The 18,849-nt window shown below is 38.6% G+C and overlaps 1 protein-coding gene and 1 long non-coding RNA gene across 4 annotated transcripts; one reads left to right on the top strand and one right to left on the bottom strand.

Moving 5' to 3' along the window:
* Positions 1-357: 357 nt before the first annotated feature.
* On the bottom strand, positions 358-13,174 carry slc25a1b (slc25a1 solute carrier family 25 member 1b). Of its 3 annotated transcripts, none has more exons than XM_008423281.3 (10): positions 12,782-13,174; positions 7,504-7,526; positions 5,995-6,102; positions 4,842-4,941; positions 3,988-4,126; positions 3,194-3,278; positions 2,860-2,964; positions 2,660-2,775; positions 2,504-2,577; positions 358-1,897 (listed from the first exon to the last, which is right to left on the bottom strand). In XM_008423281.3, exons 2-10 carry the CDS (start codon positions 7,517-7,519, stop codon positions 1,783-1,785), a joined length of 858 nt encoding a protein of 285 aa, XP_008421503.1. In that variant the 5' UTR covers positions 7,520-7,526; positions 12,782-13,174; the 3' UTR covers positions 358-1,782. The 3 variants fall into 3 exon arrangements, with proteins under 3 accessions (XP_008421503.1, XP_008421502.1, XP_008421501.1); XM_008423280.3 differs by lacking the exon at positions 12,782-13,174 and adding an exon at positions 10,668-11,800; XM_008423279.3 differs by lacking the exon at positions 7,504-7,526 and having other exon boundaries at positions 12,782-13,173.
* A 2,320-nt stretch (positions 13,175-15,494) lies between these two features.
* LOC103473498 (uncharacterized) lies at positions 15,495-18,849 on the top strand. The gene is made up of 4 exons (XR_014090177.1): positions 15,495-16,128; positions 16,327-16,410; positions 17,765-17,896; positions 18,026-18,849. It is a non-coding gene; the product is annotated as an uncharacterized LOC103473498 (long non-coding RNA).

The raw sequence follows: 18,849 nt of genomic DNA, 5'->3' as shown, positions 1-18,849 counted from the left end.
TAACGATAAGTAGAAGTGGGCCTATATAAGGTATTTATTTCTGTCTTGCTACCATTGTGTATAATTTTCAGAAGGGTTTGGTCACGTGGTGTTTGTGCCAAATGCTCATAAAATAACATTTTCCCTATTCCTTTTTATATGTTCTAGTCTTACTTTCTATAAGATAGAAACTTATGGGAAGTGAAAATAATTTCAATACTTTAATCTGCCAGGGTTTAATAAATAAGCATTAATTTTCCATGTACACCTTACAAAATCATCGTCAATCTAATGCAAAACTAACAATGGTACAGTGTGAGTACAGTTTGTGAGCAAAGAACAACAACAACAACAAAAAATAAACACACACAGAGCAAATAGTCTGAACCATGTTTATTTGTGGTAATAAAACAGAAGGCACATGAAGTTCTACCGTCTGTGAACATTCTCAGTGTTAATCCAAAAACCCCAAATATATTTAAATAGCTGTGATGGAGGCAAGGGTTAAGAGATTAACATGAAAGATAAGTGTAATTCACAGTAAACATAAGGTGTTACACACAAAGACTGCAATAAGCAAAAGAAGTAATAGAACTGCATGTAAACAAGCCAGTTTCACAAGCTACAAGCTCTAAGTCCATAACATACAATTGTGTTATTATAATCAGCAGTTGGCACATTAGGTCCTCAGATGACATAAAAAGTAAAGGCAATTAACTTGAGAAAGACCGAAATTAGGTGCCTGTATTACAAAAGAATCTATGGACAGAGATGAAAGGCACCATTAGTTGCATCCGAAGCACTTTAAAAGCAAAGTATACAATTTAAAGAGCAAACAATAACAAAAAAGTATAAAGAAACACTGATGCCGATACAGATGAGTTGAGAAGATATAAACGTGTTAGAAATACCTTAGGCACAGCTGGAGAATTAACAACAGTGTATAAAACCGAGTTCGCTCCTAAACTCTGTAGTGATGGAAGACATCCTTCTCCCATCCTTAAGCTCAAAACGAACCACAGAAAACACAGGCACTTCCCAGGGCAACGCATAAATTAATATAGAACATCTTTGTGAATTAACGGTGAACCCTCCTCACACCACCTCTGACTCATCCTTAAAGGATATCAAACAAATTATCATACAGCAATATCTTTAAATTACACCTCATAACAATCTACATGTTTAGACATTCTAGAATTAAGGCATTTGTTCCTTTATTTATTTGACCCTCAGCAGCATATTATTTATTGCATTAGGTACCAATTTAATAAACTCTAGTTCCTCACAAGTGAAAAAAAATTATAAAGGGCTTAAAATGTTAGATTTCTGAGTTGTTGTTTTTGTTGTTTTTTTTCCTTCAAGTATATATTTTTTCCTCTAGTGTTTAAATCACATTATAAGGGGCTGGCTGTTAGCTTTTTTATCAAGTGAACACAGCATTAGTTTGTGCTGAGAGGCACTAACATCTCTTTTAGTAGAGCAGATCTACTGACTGCTTTTCACTTAGCTCTTAAGGAAAATTGCCCCATCAGGAAATTTGAGAGAGGCGGGAGGAAAGAGCAAACGTGAGCAGCATTTCTGCATCTCTAAGGTAGGGTGGTAATGCTTGCACTGCTGCTGTGCTGTAAGAAACAAAGAATGAAGAATGAAGTACTAAACCAACCCGTTTCTGATTTCTACCTGAAAATATTTGGAGGTAGACGTTAGGACCTAGAAGACCTGATTTAAGAAGATGGGATTTTTAGCCTGTTTTAGTAACTGTCTGAGCGCTCCAAGTAGTGCAGCACGCGGGCGTCCGGCTTAGTTATTCTTCCACACAATGTTCAAGAACTTGACGACTTCCTCGTAGATGATGAAGACGATGGCGACATCCATACACACCCGACCCAGACGAGGAATAGTACCTTTGTAGAAACTGGACATGGGGAGAGCACGATGTTACGTGAAGACACTGTGATTCAATTGTGATTTTGCTACTTAAAGCTGCAGTATGTAGTTAGCTTTTAGGAAAATACATTTTTTACATATTTGTTTAAGTCATCGCTATGTCCTGACAGTAGAATATGAGACAGATAATCTGTGGGAAAAAAATCTAACTCCTCTGCCTTCTCCCTGTGATCCTACTGTTATCTGCAGAAATGCACCGATCTGGGTCAGAAACAGTCAATCACAGTCAGGAGGAGGGTCTTAGCACTGTCAATCATGCATGTGTACATGCTGATCTCTTAGCTTCTAAGAGATCAGCATGTACACAGCTTTTGCAAACCAGCAATCGTGAGCTCATGCACGCAGTGTGGGGGACGTTGTGAGCAATGCGTACACCAGCATGACCGACAGTCCTAAGACCCTCCTCCTGGCTCTGATTGGTTGTTTCTGAGTAGGAGTGATGGCAATCTCCAGCAGTCCCTGGGTGAGAGGTGGAATCCATCCTGCAGGTCGCCACCTCTTTACAGGGCAACCACAGCAGAGACCAAAAAGAGAAACTTTTATCCCCAGCTTCAGTCTGTTCCATTGCACTTACGCCATTGGTCCTTCATGCTTCATGATTTGAACGGCACAGTCCACTGTGCTTTTGTACTTGTGGGCCTCCAGTCCCTGTTGACAAAAACACAACCCGTCACCAACAGCACTGCAGGTCGAGTTCTGAGGTGAGGATCAAATGTGCGAGGGAGCTGACCTGCATCCTGGTCTTAATCACATCCAGTGGAGTGTTTCCAAAGACACTGGCGGCTCCGGCGAAAGCTCCAAACAGCCCGGTGATGAGGGGGTTGATGACTTTGTTGGGGTCGTCACCTTTAAGAGGGACGAGAAGCGGTCTGTTTGAAAGAGCTGCAGCTTTAGAGGGACTTTTATTACTGCAGCAGTTTGTTTTCATACCTTTGTACCAGTTTCTCAGCGAGGTCATGACGTAGAAGCGGATGGCCTGATTGGAGCCCTGTTTCAGCACAGTGGCAGTCAGTCCCTGATAGGTCCCCTTTAGTCCTGAAGACAAGTTAGACAACAAAACCCTTCATTAACAAAGTGGAAGGAGGATATGGTCTGTTAAAATAACATAAACGAATCAGAGAGGAAAGATGAACTGCTTGGTCTGTGTAGCTTTTGTTCAACTGAACGAAAGCAACACGGACCCAGCGGAATCAATCATTTCCAATGTGTGCATAGTGGTAGTTAACCAGCAGGGGGCAGTATATGTAAATAAAACCTTCCTCACCTTGGGACCTTACAATCTCCCTCACCCCGTGAAAAAATCCTTTATACTTTGGGTTAGCTGATGTTTGATCATGGATGAATTTAACCTAAAAAGAAACAGAAGAAGAAGTTTGTTTACATGAGTAAAATTACACAGGAGCCCGGAATCTGTTTTTGAGTTTGGTGATGCTGCTGAGCTTTAGCTTAGATCCATCAAACATCAGTAAAATAAAATACATCCAGACATATTTTCACTTGTTCTTTTGCACAAGAACTTCCACTGCTGCAGCTTCTTCTTCTACTTCTTCTTCTCTGAGAACTGATTGTTCTTGAAATGTAAGTTCTCATAGAACAAGAAAAACAGTGAATTTCCTGAGATGCAAACAACACATATTGTTTTTTTTATGACATTCATTTGCATTTTTGGTGCCTTTAAAAAAACAGTCATGCCCCCGAAGCTTTTTTCCATTTCATTGTGCTACAAAAAATAATTGTGACTAATATTTTTTTAAATTTTATTAGTTAAATGACCTGCGAAGAATAAATGGCTACGTTAGATTTCAGTTAGGGATATCAGAGTATATATTTCAGATATTTATTTATAAAATAGTTGGAAAAACTATGTATATTTTTGTCATTTCATAATCATGTATGAATTTCTGCTGCTCTATCATATAAAATCAATAAAATCCAAAGAGATTTGTGATTGTACAGTGACAAAAACTCTTTAAGGGGTATGAACACTTTTGCAAGGCTCTGTGTGTGTACACAAAAATATTTTTTCTTCCCCAAATTATTGTGACTTTTTAATTATACCTTAACAGTCTCCATTGGACAGACTACCACCACAGCCTCGGCGACTCCGGCTCCAAGACCGCAGAGGAATCCTTGCTTGCTGTCTAGTTTGCCGCTCTCATCTCGCATTTTATTACTGAGGAATTCAAACATCCCGAACCTGCCAGGGTGAGGAGGACATGGAGACGATCACTGACACCTCAGAGAAACTCTGGGTGGTTCTGCATAATTGAAAGCAGGAAGTTTTAGCTTCCTGCTTCCTTCATGCTTCATGATTTGAAGCATGAAGCATATCAGTCCATATGGGACTGATGGAGCAATATGGAAGAAAGTTGTTGTTTATTAAACAACAATAGCACAGAATATACCAAATAAGTTATTATAAGTCAGTTATTGTCTGGAGTCCCTCAGTGTACCATAAATGTAAATACTAGCGGTGCGCCGATAAATTGGCCCAGATTTCCTTAATTTTGGGAAATCACAAACTATTTTATCCACCGATCTTAACTTTTGCAAAGGTATGAAAATCATCCTTGTTTGATCTGCAGGGACAGAGGGCTGACTCACACGCCTGCCCACAGGGCCACATCTGGATGTACACAGTTAAACAATAGTCCCTCCACTGTTGTCAACTTAGCAATTTTATCGCTACGTTTAGCAACTTCTCAGACAAAAAAAAATTGTTTGTTGACATGACAGTGACATCATGAGTGCTTCACATGGAGAAGTCTTTACTTTCTAATCTAATGCCTGTTACAATGCTTGTATCAATAACAAACACAATCAGTGTAAAAGGAAAGAGGCTGCTGCAGAGAATGTAAACTCTATAGTTTATTAGAGAACCACTTGTGTGTTTAGTGTTGCGGCTGCAGTACCTGACCGCTGCTTTGGGTATAGAGCCGTAGAGCAGCGAGCTCAGGCCTCTGTACAGCCCCTTCACCCCATGGCCGTTCACTGTCTGCTTCACACAGTCCACTGTTAGGACAAAATGGACACAAGTTACTTTTTAAAGCATTAATGACACCTAAATAGACACAAAGATCAGAGGAGTTTTGTTTTCAAGTTGGGCTTGTATAAAGATCTGTGCCAAGGTTCAAAAGTCAAAGGTTGGCTTACAATGTAACAAACGTCTGTTTGCTTGACTCTTAACCTGTGATAACATAAGTTATCACAGGTAACATAAGTTATCACAGGTTAAATATACATAGAGCATAAAAAGATTTTCTTCTCACTTTAAAAGGTGAGTTCATTTCTAGTTTGTCTTATTTGGAAAACTTTTTTTTCTTGGCGACAGCAGTTCTGAATGATGGAATAAACACAATATTCAGTAATAATTGAAGCTGTTTTTTTTTTTATTTTTTGATTTTTGTTCCATGTTGGGCACTCCTCAATGTTTGGGATGCTCGATCTAAAAGCCGCGATCTACGCATCGTATCTAAAGTAAAAAAAAATAAAAAATTGTATTGGGACACCTCTGATAAAAATTCAGTCCATTTACCATTTAGTCCATTTATGTACGACTTTCAAATGAAGCACTTCCAACCGTTAAACATGGTGGGGGAAACATCATAAAAACAAATAACCAATTCTTCTGCTTCACTTCAACTGAATAGTGGTTTCCAAAAAAAAAAAAATCCTTTATGTCAAATATGACTTAAAAGAAATTTTAGTTAGTCTGAAGGAGCTGAGTGGAGGAGAGGAGAGGGGAGGTCTCCTCTATGAGGCAGAAGCTGGGAAGCTTGGAAACCGTAACTCTGAGGAGGAGGAGCTGCGTCTTGAAGGCGTGGCTACGTTCACCCAGACGTTTTGAACGGCTGAATGGTTGCAACGGGAGATCTCAAACATGCATGAAAGAATAAAGGCACCATGAGGGAATAACATTATGAACATCAGAAAAGTTGATGCGACATAACACCGTCCCTTTAAGTTTCTGGAACAAAAGAAAATGGTTCAAATTCCAAAACCAACAAATAATCAGTTAGATGTTGCTTAGGCCACACTGGGTTGCACTAGTCAGGGCAAACTCACCAATTCCTCTGTATTTGGGAGGGTTGGCTTTCTCGTCGAGCTGCAGCTGTGTTTTTACATACTCTGTTGGGAAGGTGATGCAGATCTCAATGCCTCCTGCAATCCCGCCTGAGTGAACACAAAACATCTGGGTGAAGACGGTTTCCTGAGGCGAAACCGGGTCAAAGTACCAACACAAAGGGAGCCACCGAGGGACACAACCGCTCTTTATTACACAACAGCATACGGGACAAAAAAATGTCCCGTTCATAGCTTGTAGTTTTTAAGTTTTGTTTAAAAAAAATTACACACAAAATAGATCAAAGTATCCTATAAAATTGTGAACAAAAATATCTAAAAGTAAAAATCATCCACATTGATGTTGATTAATGAATTGCATAAGAATACATAAAATCTGAAATATATGGTATGTACTTGTATTCAGTCCCCTTTACTTTCTTACCCCTAAATAAGATGTCAGTACAATCAGAAGTCCGTATCTAAAGATTCTTTGTAAGTAATGTTAAAACCATTCATAATTTTCTTTCCATTTCAATTTATGTAACAACTTTGAAGTTGTAAAGTTAAAAAGTCAGAAGGTGCTAATAATGCTCCTCATATCTAACACAACTAAACATGAACATTCTCTTGTTTTTGTCACACGGAATAAAATACAACACAACATGCTTTAAAAACATGAATAAAGCGTTACACACGACGTGAGACATAAAGATGTATAAACAATACACAAAGAAAGAGTTGTTAGTGATGCCGGTGCTGGATTGTGAAAACTCCCAACGTACGATACCGCGTGGAGCCGTTCCACCTTAAATTCCTGGCAGTCACACGTCTGCTGTTGAACAGCAAACACGGCGCCTGCAGCTGATTGGCTGGGCTGATCTCAGTGTGATTCTGCCCTCAGATACGCCCCTTGGCCCCGCTCCAAGTCAAAGGGGGCGTGTAACCTCCTTCCTGATCAGCACTTTGGTGAGCCACCAGAGCAGATCCAGTGTCTGTGAGTGGACACATTCTTGTAACGCAAACAAGAGGTGTACTGTATGCATAAAGGGAAGGAAGCTAACATGAAAAAACACACTGATAAAATGGGAGATATAATCTTATTTTTAAGATTGCTTCATTAAAAAACAACAACTCTGCTTTAGTTTGAATGAATAAAAAAGGCATAGTGTGTTGATGCTCTTAACATGCATTTTCAACAAAAAATACAAAAAAAAAGACAGTCATGCAGTGAAATTCAGCACAGCAGTGGTTCAAGCCAACAATCAACTCAAACAAGTTGGGGGTTTTGTGCAAAATACAACCACAGAATTGCAGCCTTCCCAAACCGGGGCTTGCACAAAAACCTTCTAGTGTTTCATGAAAACCTGTTCTAAATGTGACAACAGTGCTGGATGCGACACACCCAGGCAGTGTAGTTAGAAGCTGGCTCTGAAGCTCTAACTACAAATTAAGCCAGGATCAAAATCACAGTGCACAACACATTCATCAAGAGACAAGACTTGGCAGTACCTGCAGTGGTCCACATATTCAAGCTAGGGAAAGACAAAGAACCAGTTTATCGAGTTCAGACGTGTTCCGTCGATTTAAACATCATTTTAACAGGATGAAAACAAACAAAACACACTGTAGTGCTTCTAATGAGAGTTAACCAGGTTCCAGAGAGACTTTATCAAACTAGTAAAAACAAGCCATTGAAACTTTTGATTTAATAGTCACGGTATTCAGTCTCATGCTATGTCATGCGGCTGCTTCGTCTGCGACGATGAAGATCGGCTCATGTCAGTACGCTGGATATTTGGAGTGACTTCTACTGATGGCAGCCCAACCTCATTTTCTGATTAATTCAGAAAATAATAATTTGGCCACTCAGAGGAACACAAACATGTGCATAGAGTATTTTACTTGTAGCCGTAGATGGTCAAACAATCATTAAGGGTGCATTCACATCAGCCCTGTTTAGTCTGCCTTAATACGACTCTAGTTTGTTTACCTGGAAAGTCTAGTTCACCAGGGGAGATGTGAATCGAACTCTGATGAGAGTAAATTTGCTTATCTTTGCCCACTTACTAGGTGTCTCCACAGGCATCTGACAAAGATACAAATACTGAAAAAAATTTATTTTCTTCTTCTCTGATTCAACATCGGATAAACTAGCACATCATCGCTCCCGTACAGCTTCAGTGAAAACTCCATATCTCTGAATGGAATGCTGACGTTTGAGGAGGCGCGCGGACGTCTCCTTGAGGTCGAAACGCCTCAAGCACACGGACACACAGATATCTCTAAAGGGAGATCTAAGAGGAGCAACAAGCTAAATCTGCATTCATTTGTGCTGGAGATCTGAAACAACCTCCTACAACATGCATCACGCTGGTTTTCGTCCCGCAAGTTTGCAAGTCAGAAATTGAGGAGCAGCGCGTTGCCACAACGACGTTGTCGACAGAGTTGGTCACATATGTCAGCTTGACATTTGGAATGAAGTATTGTTTTTTTTTTTTTGGACTTTAGGGAAAAATATGTGGCCAAAAAAGTTGCTAAAGTATTCGAGACCTAAATTCCTACATAGTTATTTACTGGTTTTAGGTTATCTGTGAACACAACTAGCCTCTGGGGGATTCCACTAGTAACAGCAACATTTAACATTTAAATAGTGAGTATGGTGACAACACAAGAGATCTGTACTAGTTAGGCTTCAGTTGAGGCCTGCAACTAATAAGTATTAGTAATAGTAATTACTCTATAAATTATTCTGATGATTAGTCAGATAAGAGTACTTTTCGCATTCTGCAGATTCTTCATTTAACCACATAAGCCTTATTTTTAAATCCAAGAATTATATTAAGTCATAAAAAACAAACAAGTAATTCAATTCCTTTTTTAAAAAGAAAAACATTTATTTTTGCCTAAAATGCAACAGCAGCATTCTTTAAGTGAATGCAAGATAATTTCTAGCAAAAAAAAAGAGAAAAAAAATCTGAATCTGCATTTTTAAAAATACTCCTTTCCACAACATGTTTGACTTAACATCAATACAGTATAGCAATGATCTGTTGATTACTTTTGTGGGATTAAGTGATTAATAACTGGATTAGCAAAATGTGTCCAATAGGAGTTTTTTTAATAGAATTTGAACCAGGTGAAGCTAAAGTTATACCACTTCATGATTTCTGTGTTGAACACATTTACAGACAACATGTATATACATGTCTACAGATTTGGCTTAACTTGTGCTCTGAATATGTTGTTCTTTAGGCTAATAGCTAAATTACTAGACGATTATTTCAATTAATTGATTCATCACGATTAATCCAATTAATTGTTTCAGCCCCGCTATAGTTAAGATCCCATTTAAGGGAAGGTTAGAAGTAGAATTAGTAGAACTAGAAATATCCAACACAGAATCTCTAAAGTTGCTCTGTTTAAATAGAGATAATCCTTAGGTAGTAATTCGCTTGTCCATTCTCCTTTTTTTATTTGCTAGAGACAGGAACATTTCTGAGCTGCACCTTTAAACAAGTGGATGTGCAGAAAACCAGTCTATGGTAGCAACTATGAGGACTACAGTGTTTTCTTCATGTTTTGTCTTAAATGAACATATAGAGTAAGCTTGTTGCTTTTATGCCCTCAAATGTTACCCCTGACCACTCCACCCTGAGGACAAGTTTGAAAAAAGCAATTTGTTTGTAACATCAGTGGAAAAAAAAAAAAGGAAAGTTAAGCCCCTGTGCTGAGCCCCTGAACTGAGCCTGGGGCCGGCGCAGGCGTGTTGTAATCTGGGAGCAAAGTGCTTCGTCATCGTGGCTTGTGACCGCGAGCGCCAGGACCCGGGCTTCTGAGCAAACCCAATGAGGGCAGCAGGTTAATAAACACACAGGGAGTCACTTTCAGGAAAACGATGGGCGACGACTGTGAAGTTCATTGAAGTTTTAAACGTGATCAGTAGTAGTAGTGTCCAATAGTCACGGTATCTGAGTTAACGGTGCCCATGACGCAACGTTGCAGATATGAGATTATTCTCCAGTACATGCTGATCTGTGAGTTCAACCGTCTGTCATTGATTGACTGGAGAAACAGGGGGCCAAAAGGGGCTTGAGCTGAAGTCTGAGGTACGAGTCCCTGATGCAAAGTGGAACATTTCAGAACAAAATGCCAAACACCTCTAAGAACTGTCCTAAAGCCTTCTCTGATCACACACTTCCATTCAGCTCTCATCAAAAAGCATTTCATCTGCTCTATTTAATCATCACTAATAATGAGTGACAGAAGCCTTTGGGACATTTTTCATTAAAAAACCATTAAGTTTTCACACACAAAAAAAAAATCCAGAATAAAGTTGTTGTATGTTCTGTTTAGTTACAATGGGGATCTTCAGTTTTCCAGAAACTGAAGATCCCTGCTGACATACATCGATCCACATCAAAGAAGATCTGGAGATCTTTTAGTATCAGAAAATGAATGAGGAAGCATTAATATAAGTATTCATAGACTGGTCACTACCTCAAGTTACAGATGAAACCAGATGTTTGAACAATGGATAAAAAGACTATTTATTTCCTTACTGTCTGACATTAGCTCACGCTAAACTCTTCTTTAAGGAAGTGTTTTATGTTAACTACATCCCAGAATAATGAGTCAGTGTCAGTACCGGAGTCCGTAGTATTTGGCAGAATCACCTTTTAAACTCCATGTCTTGGGTCAAACACTTCGTGCGTTCTTACACAATAGCTTGCTGGAATTTTGGCCCATTTCACCCAAGGGACCAGCTGTAACTGGGCCAGGCTGTGGACCGCCCAGGTTCCTTTAAAGTGATTGTGAAATAAACCAGTGTCTATACGGTTCCTCTAAAAGAAAAACAAAAACTTGAAATGGTGAATATGACAGCCACAGGTTCACCTCCACCTGACTCAGATGTTTTGAATTAACCTATCAGACGCTTGCTAAGCTATGAAATCATTGACTGGGTGGTCCTATGTTATTTGGGTATAGTCTTCTTCATAGTGCAGGAGTCTACAACCTATGGATCCAAAAAACTTTGACTAAAAACTGCAGCAGCTGCCATTTCAAAAATAGATATAGCAACAAATGCATTAGCATTTTTTCTGATTTTTCATGGAATAATTACATTTAATTTTTCACCACAGAATCGCAGTAAAAGTATCGACAGTTTTTAGTAGTAGTAGTAGTGGTTTTTATTCAGATCTACATTTCTTTTAATCATGCTGGAAACTAAGTGCAAATATCAACATCCCACATAAAAAAAATTAAGACATCTTTTTGAAAATGTGCTACGTTTTTTATACACTTTGAAAATAGGCAGAAAGTGGTTGCTCTTTAAATATGACAGCATATTTTTATTTAAAAATATCTGCTGTCATTAGATATTTATAAAAAAGAAAACTATAAGATGTATTTTTTCCAAACATTTGCTAGCGGCGCTGAACTGGGGGTAAAAAATATTGTGAAGGTTGCAGACCCCTGTTTTAGTGTACGTAAACCTCTAAATCTAAATAGATTCAAATCAAATGCCTTAAGCAAACCTCTTACTATTATTTAATTGAGCAAATAGGAATCTCTACTGACCTAAAACAGGAAACCTTTAGTTTGATTCAGTGTCAGATAGTGTGAAAAAAAGGGACATTTTTAAAAGTTGTGCTTTCAACAGCACTAAAATGTTCCACCATTTCTAAACTCCTTTTACTGAGATGTAAAGAGAGATTTCAGTACATGAAAGAATAGTGGTTGTTCTTCTGCTTAACATGACAGAAATGAAAGCATTATATGCAGATTTTTGTTTAAGATTTGCAAATGAAATGTGGCATTACTACACAAGAAAATCATACTGTGAGGATGCCAACATGCTTTAGTGCAAAAACACTTAGTTCTGAAGTTGAACTAGCTAAACTTCAGCGATGCACCTTCAGATTTTATGCTGCTCAAAAGGATTTTTATGTCAGTGTAATAAAATAACAGAGCACTGGGCCCATGTAGACGGCTCCAAAACGTTATTAGGTTAATCTATCAACTTGTAATGGCTCACTGCCAAGGGAACCACTCTTGCAAGGGGGGTGGCACGAGCTGCACATGATGCTGGAGCTGGTAGCTGATTCAGAACTTCTGATTTAGTGCTAACTAAAGGCTTAATTCACAGCATCATTAAGGATTCTGGGTTTTTACTTTATCCTTAGTTCGCAAAAGAAAATATTTAAACAGATCAAACCTTAACTATAGTAGTTTACACAAAGCAGAATCTGCATTGATTTTGCTGCAACTTGTAAAATAAAGGCAGCCAATACATCTTTTCTTTATAACAGAGTTTTGGATTTATGGAATCTGTTCGTATTTCACCAGCAATGTTGCTGGTGAAGGGGTCAAAGGTCAAAAGTACATACACATTCCTGTGACAACACTGGCTCAAGTATTTTGTTTTAAGAGCGTCTGATTTCATGTGTAAAATAAAATTTTTTGGATTTATTTTTAATTCTTGTACACTTCAGATATATTCTAAAGTAGGATCGGAAACAAACTTGTTCCGCAATGACTATAAAATGACTATAAAAAAACGAAAAGAAACACACCAACATTACAATTGAGAATACCTTGGTCAACACACATATTTTCTTAGATATTCACATTCATTAGTAATTTAGCAGAGTAGTCCTTAAAAAAGTGAGACGTTTCCCTGGGAAGCGAAAGGAAACACGCTGAGTCCAGTGAGCTGACAGCGGCGGAGCTTGTAAAAACACGGCGCAGACCCCAGCGCTCAGCCCCGCTATCGCCCCTTCCTTACCTGCCAGAATAGCCTTGCCCGGGTGCGTTAGTTTGGCTTTTCCCGCCGGAGCTGCAGCAGCCAAAAACTGCGGTCGGTGAAACGGACTCACAAATCTTCTCGGTTCAGACATGCCTGCGGTCCCCTCGGCCTAACTTTTTTCTCTTTTTTTTTTTCAGTTTTTAAATCAACACGCGCAGTTGGCCGCCACACACTCGTTCGGTTTTGAAGTCCTCATGCAGACTGGCTGCTTTGAGCAAGAGCGGCGCCGCGGACATCCAAAGACCAGCCAGGCGATGTTGACCATTGGACTTAGTGCGTATCAGGAGTTCATGATGTCTGTGGACTTTTGACAGCAAAGTTCCCTCCGTGGCATTTACGGAGCCTTGAAAACACCGACGGGCGGGGCAGGACGTGACACTTCTCCCCACCAACACGGAAAAACGCCATGTTTGTTATTTTTTAAGGTGGACCGACATTATTCGTTCTAAGAATTTGCCAGCAGAGGGCACTGTTTACCTTTTACTGGGAATCTAGGCTTTGTGGCAGTTTTATTTGGAGGGGTAAGTTAGAATATATATATAAAAAAGTTCAACATTGTTTGTCAGTCATTTCAGAAAGTCAAATTCATATTATATAGATTCATTTCACATAAAGCAAAGTATTCAACGTCTTTATTTTGTAGTGATTTTGATGGCTATGGCTTACACATAATGGAAAAATTCAATTTCTCAGTGAAATAGTGAACTATTGGAAACTCATGGTGTCACCCAAAAACTCTGGAAAGGTTTCCTGTGTCTAAACAGTCTCTCACTCTGGATCAGTCAGCTATGACCACAACCTTGAAGAAAATTCCCAGGTAAAATGTATTCCGAAATTTGGGGGAGCTTCACTAGAAGTGGACTGAGGCTGTAGTGCTGTAGTGCATCCAAAGTCACTAAGCATGAATGAATCTACACTTGGGCTACAAAGGTCTTACCTGGGCTGAAAGGGGAACAAATGAGCTGTTGCTCACAGGTCCAAAGTCCTCTTTTCAGATGAAAACAAACTTTGCCTTTCATTTGGAAATCAAGGTACTGAGGTGTGGAGGAAAAATTAAGAGGAATCAATGTTGCTTCAAGGTTTCCACAGCCAGTGGATTCTGGTCCACAGGGTTTTCTCAAGCCCAGTCAACACAGCTGTCTACCAGGAAATGCTAGATCACTTTATGCTTCCCTCTGCTGATAAGCTGAATGGAGATGCTAAGTTGATTTCCCAGCAGCACCAATCAACACTTCTATAAATAACAAAAGCTGCTTCAGTGACCATGGTGTTGCTGTTCCTGATTGACCAGCAAACTCCAATGACCTGTTTTCTTTAACCTTTAAACCATAATCATTAAAATTGCAACAAGATAAATAAAATAAAAGCTCAAAACATTTTACTCTGTGTGATGATTTGAAATAATTTCACTTTCTGAGATGACTTGCAAGAAATATTGCACTTTTACGCAATATTCTATTTTTTAAAGATAGCTAGAATGCTGCAATTTAACCACTGCAGCCTACTAGCTGCAGTCCTTAGCTTTGAAAACTAAGCTTTTAAAATGAAATATTCTTGCAGCATTTTCATTACTTAAGGAATGTGAAAAAGGATGACTCTACAGAACACTAATATTTCATCTGCATAGTCAGGTTCTTATTAATATATACACTAAAATTAAACTATTTCTTCCCCTCCCAACAGAAATCAGATTTCTGTCAAGGATTGATAAAAAAAAAAGCTATGCATCCCTTTAGTAACTTTACACAATAATACCAACAAACTCATATTTTCTTGATTTTATTGTGTTGAAACCTTCTTTATGAAGGTTGATTTATTTATTTTTTGCCAACAAAATGTAAAACTCTGCAGACAAGAGCTGGAGAACGGTGGTACACACAGTCTTGGTCTGCAATATTTTTATCCATCCATCCATTTTCTTACACCCTTGTCCCTTAGTGGGATTGGGAGGGTTGCTGCTACACATCTTATTTTGTATCAACCACATTACAAACCCAGCTGTGACTGTAAATGTTCTGACCTCGTTGAAGGGTTTTCATTCATTACCTGCCATAACCATGGAAACGCTATAGGGTTACAATTAGTTACACATTAAAAAGATCATCTTCCCGCAAACAGGTAATAGTGTATTGTTTATGATCCAAGATTTATCTTTTTGTTAACAGGACAAGTCTAAAGTAACAAGTCTTATCAGCTCATGTCTTACAAAAGACTATGATAACAGTTAAGTCAGCAACAATCAAGTCCGATATTTAAGACTCGAGGACTTCATCAGGTCCACACAGAGGAGGTGACTTCCTGAGACCAAAACTGAGGATGGACATGATCATGTTTTTTCCAGTGCTGCTGCTAGTCTGCACTGTCTCTGCAGCACAGCTTCAAGAGTCTGAGAAAGACATTATTTCAAATTTAAAGCAAACTGAGACACAGGTAGGAGAACCAGACCATGTCTCTGCTGCCCAGCAGACCCACACACAGGACATCGATGCTGTTCTGAGAGAGATGGGCGCCTGGTTGGCTGCCTTGAAGGTGGAGGTGAAGCACCTACAGAGAGATAATGAAGGTACGTTTACAAAGAGAGTTATAGCATTTGGAAATCCAGTTTTTCATTAATAAAATGCTCATTTAAATGATGATTGTTTTATTTATTTGTCGTTACAAACAGCAAAGACAAAAGAGCTGTATTCACTCAACCAACGGTACCAAGGCATGTACTTGTCAACTATAACATTGTTTTTATCTTTTTTGTTTTCTTTAGAGCAGGAAAGACAGATGAAAGAACTGCAGCAACAGAACCAAGGAATCTCTTTTTTTTCCGTAAAGGAAGAAGCCATAGAAAAGGAATAGAAAGAATATATATATTCAAAGGAAAAGGAGATAAAAGTAGAGGACAGAAATAAGGGTAGAGGGAAACATGAGTCAACACATTAGAAGTTTGCCTCTAGACCTGCAGAAACAAAAGCAACAAAAGACGTGTGCATATAACAATACCAAGTAAAACATCACGGATAAGTACATGGTGCTAGTTAATACAAGATGTATTTACAGCAGTGTTTCTCAGTTTCTCTAATTAGTAATAGCCTAAGAAAAATACGTTCATAGACCCTTTCTGGGTTTGCATCCCCCGAGCTCATACATTCATACAATAAATGTAAGACATGGCAATACTGAGTAAGGAAACAAATCAATAATTTAGAGCAAATACTCTACAGATAATGTCTTATTTAATGCCAAGTCTTTGTTTTTTTTCCCTTTCATTTCAGTGCAGGCAACAGAACTGGCTGCTGTCAAAGTCAAGGCAAGCTTCACTGAAAACAGAGTGGAAGGTTTGTAATGTTTGAAGAAAACTTGTCATGACATCACTCACTTTCTTGTCACTCCCTCTGATGTCTCCCTGTCATTTGCTATAACTTATCATGTTCATATAATAAATTTTAGACACGGGAAGACATCAGTAAGGAAACAAACCAATTACAGTATTACTCTCATTTCATGCCAGATCTTTGGTTTTCCTTTCATTTCAGCTCAGGCAGCAGAACTAGCTACTGTTCAGGCCAAAGTGGACAATGCTGAAAACCAAGTGGAGGCTCTGAAGAGAGAGGGAGAAGGTTTGTGAACTCTGAAGAAAACCTGTCGTGGCAACACACTACACTGTTTTTATCTTCTCAAGGACTTTGTATCGATTTCCATTATTTTTTCATTCATTTCTACCGCATGCCTTACCATTTCCAGTGGCTTTACCTACCTAGTCCCAAACCTAACCCAAACGTAATTCACACCTTATTGCAAAACCTAACACTTAACCCAACAAACATCACTTCTTCTTATGGGGCCCACTCTTGAGCCCCATAAGGAGTAGTAGGTCTTCACACAATGTAGTGTTTGTGAAAAAAAATGTACTTTACAACATACACACACACACGCACACACACACCAATAAACAAGGCCTACGTACACATGGTCAAACTTAACCACACATACATTTGAAATATAAAGATAATTCTCAGAACAGTGTTTTGATGATTTAATGAAAAAAGGTGAAATACAAAAACTTACAGAAAACCACAAGAGCCAGGGCAAAAGACAAAATAATAAATCCAAAGAACATCCAGGCAAGGAGACCCAAGGAGAACAGGGGGTAGAACGGGGAAGTGAAGGGAGTAGACGAAAGGATCCAGCGAGGAGTGACTGAAAATGAGAGGCTGAAACATTTGAGAGGTTGGATGCTGAACAAAAGACCTGGGCTGATTAGCTAACTGGCTGCAGGTGTGAGTGGAGGGAAAGAGAAGCTGGCACAGGGGGTGAGGGAGAGTACACACAGGTGATCAGAAAATAAATCTAACACTAAAGAATAACTAGACAGAAGAACAATAAAACTAGACTAGCAAAGAAAAAATATAAGCAATAAATATAACTAGGAATACTGAGAAGAATTGAACTAAAGGGAAATAGGAATAAGACAAATCTATGAAACTAATATCAAATCAAACTACAAAACAACATAACTACCTGGGATCCTGACACCACTATCCTTAAATAGCTACTAAAAACTTACTATTATAGTTCTTAGCTTCTGAAGTAAAATTAGCTCTTTTTGCATTAATTATTAGGATGACTCAAAATGGCAACCACACACCACACAGGATGAAACAATGTTTGAAATGTTTCTTTATTGTTTTTTTGCACTTTTTTTTTCTTTTACACTTAATATGTTGAAACTGCACTAGGCACTAGAATGGTACTGTCTGCCTTTCTATCCCTTCTGGCTAAAAGTATTTGAAGACATATCACGATGCCTAAGAAGATTAATTTTATTTTTAAAAATTATAATATTCTTTGTACATGTTAATTGGATTTATCACATTAGTAGGCCTGATAAAACAATATTTATTGTGACAGTTAAGGTGTTTATTGCTTATTTTCCTTGCTGTAATTTAATGACGTTCCATTTCTGTCTCTCAGCAAAACGTCTGGCTTTCTCTGCCTCTTTCTTGGCGTTGACTCCAGGAAACTTTGGACCATTCAACACACACACAACTCTGGTCTTCAGACATGTTGTCACTAATGTTGGAAATGCCTACAACCCACATACAGGTGCTGCAATTTACGGCTTGTACATTTACCACATTTACATGTGCTCACAAACGGAACATAAATGTGGTTAATTTGTTCTGATAGGAAAGGTAAGAAAAGGTTTACGTATCTGGCCTTAATGCTTCACAGGGCTGTTCACTGCACCGGTGAGAGGAGCGTATCACTTTGAGTTCTACATATATGGACATGGTTCTTCAAATCCTACATCTGCTGTGTTGGTCAAGAACAGAGAGCAGATCTTCACGGCATGGACAACTCAGCCTGAAGGTGGACAGAAGACGTCTAACGGTGTCACGCTGCTGTTAAATGTCGGAGACGTTGTATTTTTGCGCATGTGGGCTAATTCAAGAATTCATGACAATCCAGATCATCACAATACCTTTAGTGGTCATCTGCTTTTCACCATGTAGGCATCTGGCAGGATTTTTATTATGATGTGAGACTTGAACAAGGTGGAACTCACCATATATGAAGATATATGTTAATCCTAATTTTCTGTATATTGAGAAGCTGGAAAAGTACATTAACAGGAGTATATTTATGTGATGAGTTCATGTGTAGTAATGAATTATTATATTTACGTTTTGTAGTGTGGATTTATTTTGTGTGTGTGGTTTGTTTTTCTTCCTGCCCAAATGACTACAAATAAAAAAAAACAATCCAGTGATCTGCACAATGCCAGAGGCAACTGTCACAACATTTGAAGTTTACCAATTCTGTCAATTCACAACAAGCCTCAGTGTATTTTCTTGCGATTTTAAATAACGAACCAACATAATTTATAATTATGAATCGGAAGAAAAAATATAGTATGGTTTTCAAAATTTTCTGACAAATGAAGGGCACTGTGGTAGCTACCATTTTTCTGAAACGCCCATCAGTTTTCTTGACCGGTGGGTCTTTGTGGAGGTGCACAAAACACTGTCCTCAAAATAAAAGTCAACAGATTTCAA

Source organism: Poecilia reticulata, chromosome 12, assembly GCF_904066995.2.
Source record: "Poecilia reticulata chromosome 12, P_reticulata-male-v2, whole genome shotgun sequence".
Lineage (NCBI taxonomy): Eukaryota > Metazoa > Chordata > Actinopteri > Cyprinodontiformes > Poeciliidae > Poecilia > Poecilia reticulata.
Note: the sequence above shows the minus strand (reverse complement) of the source record. Positions and strands in the feature narration are given on the sequence as shown.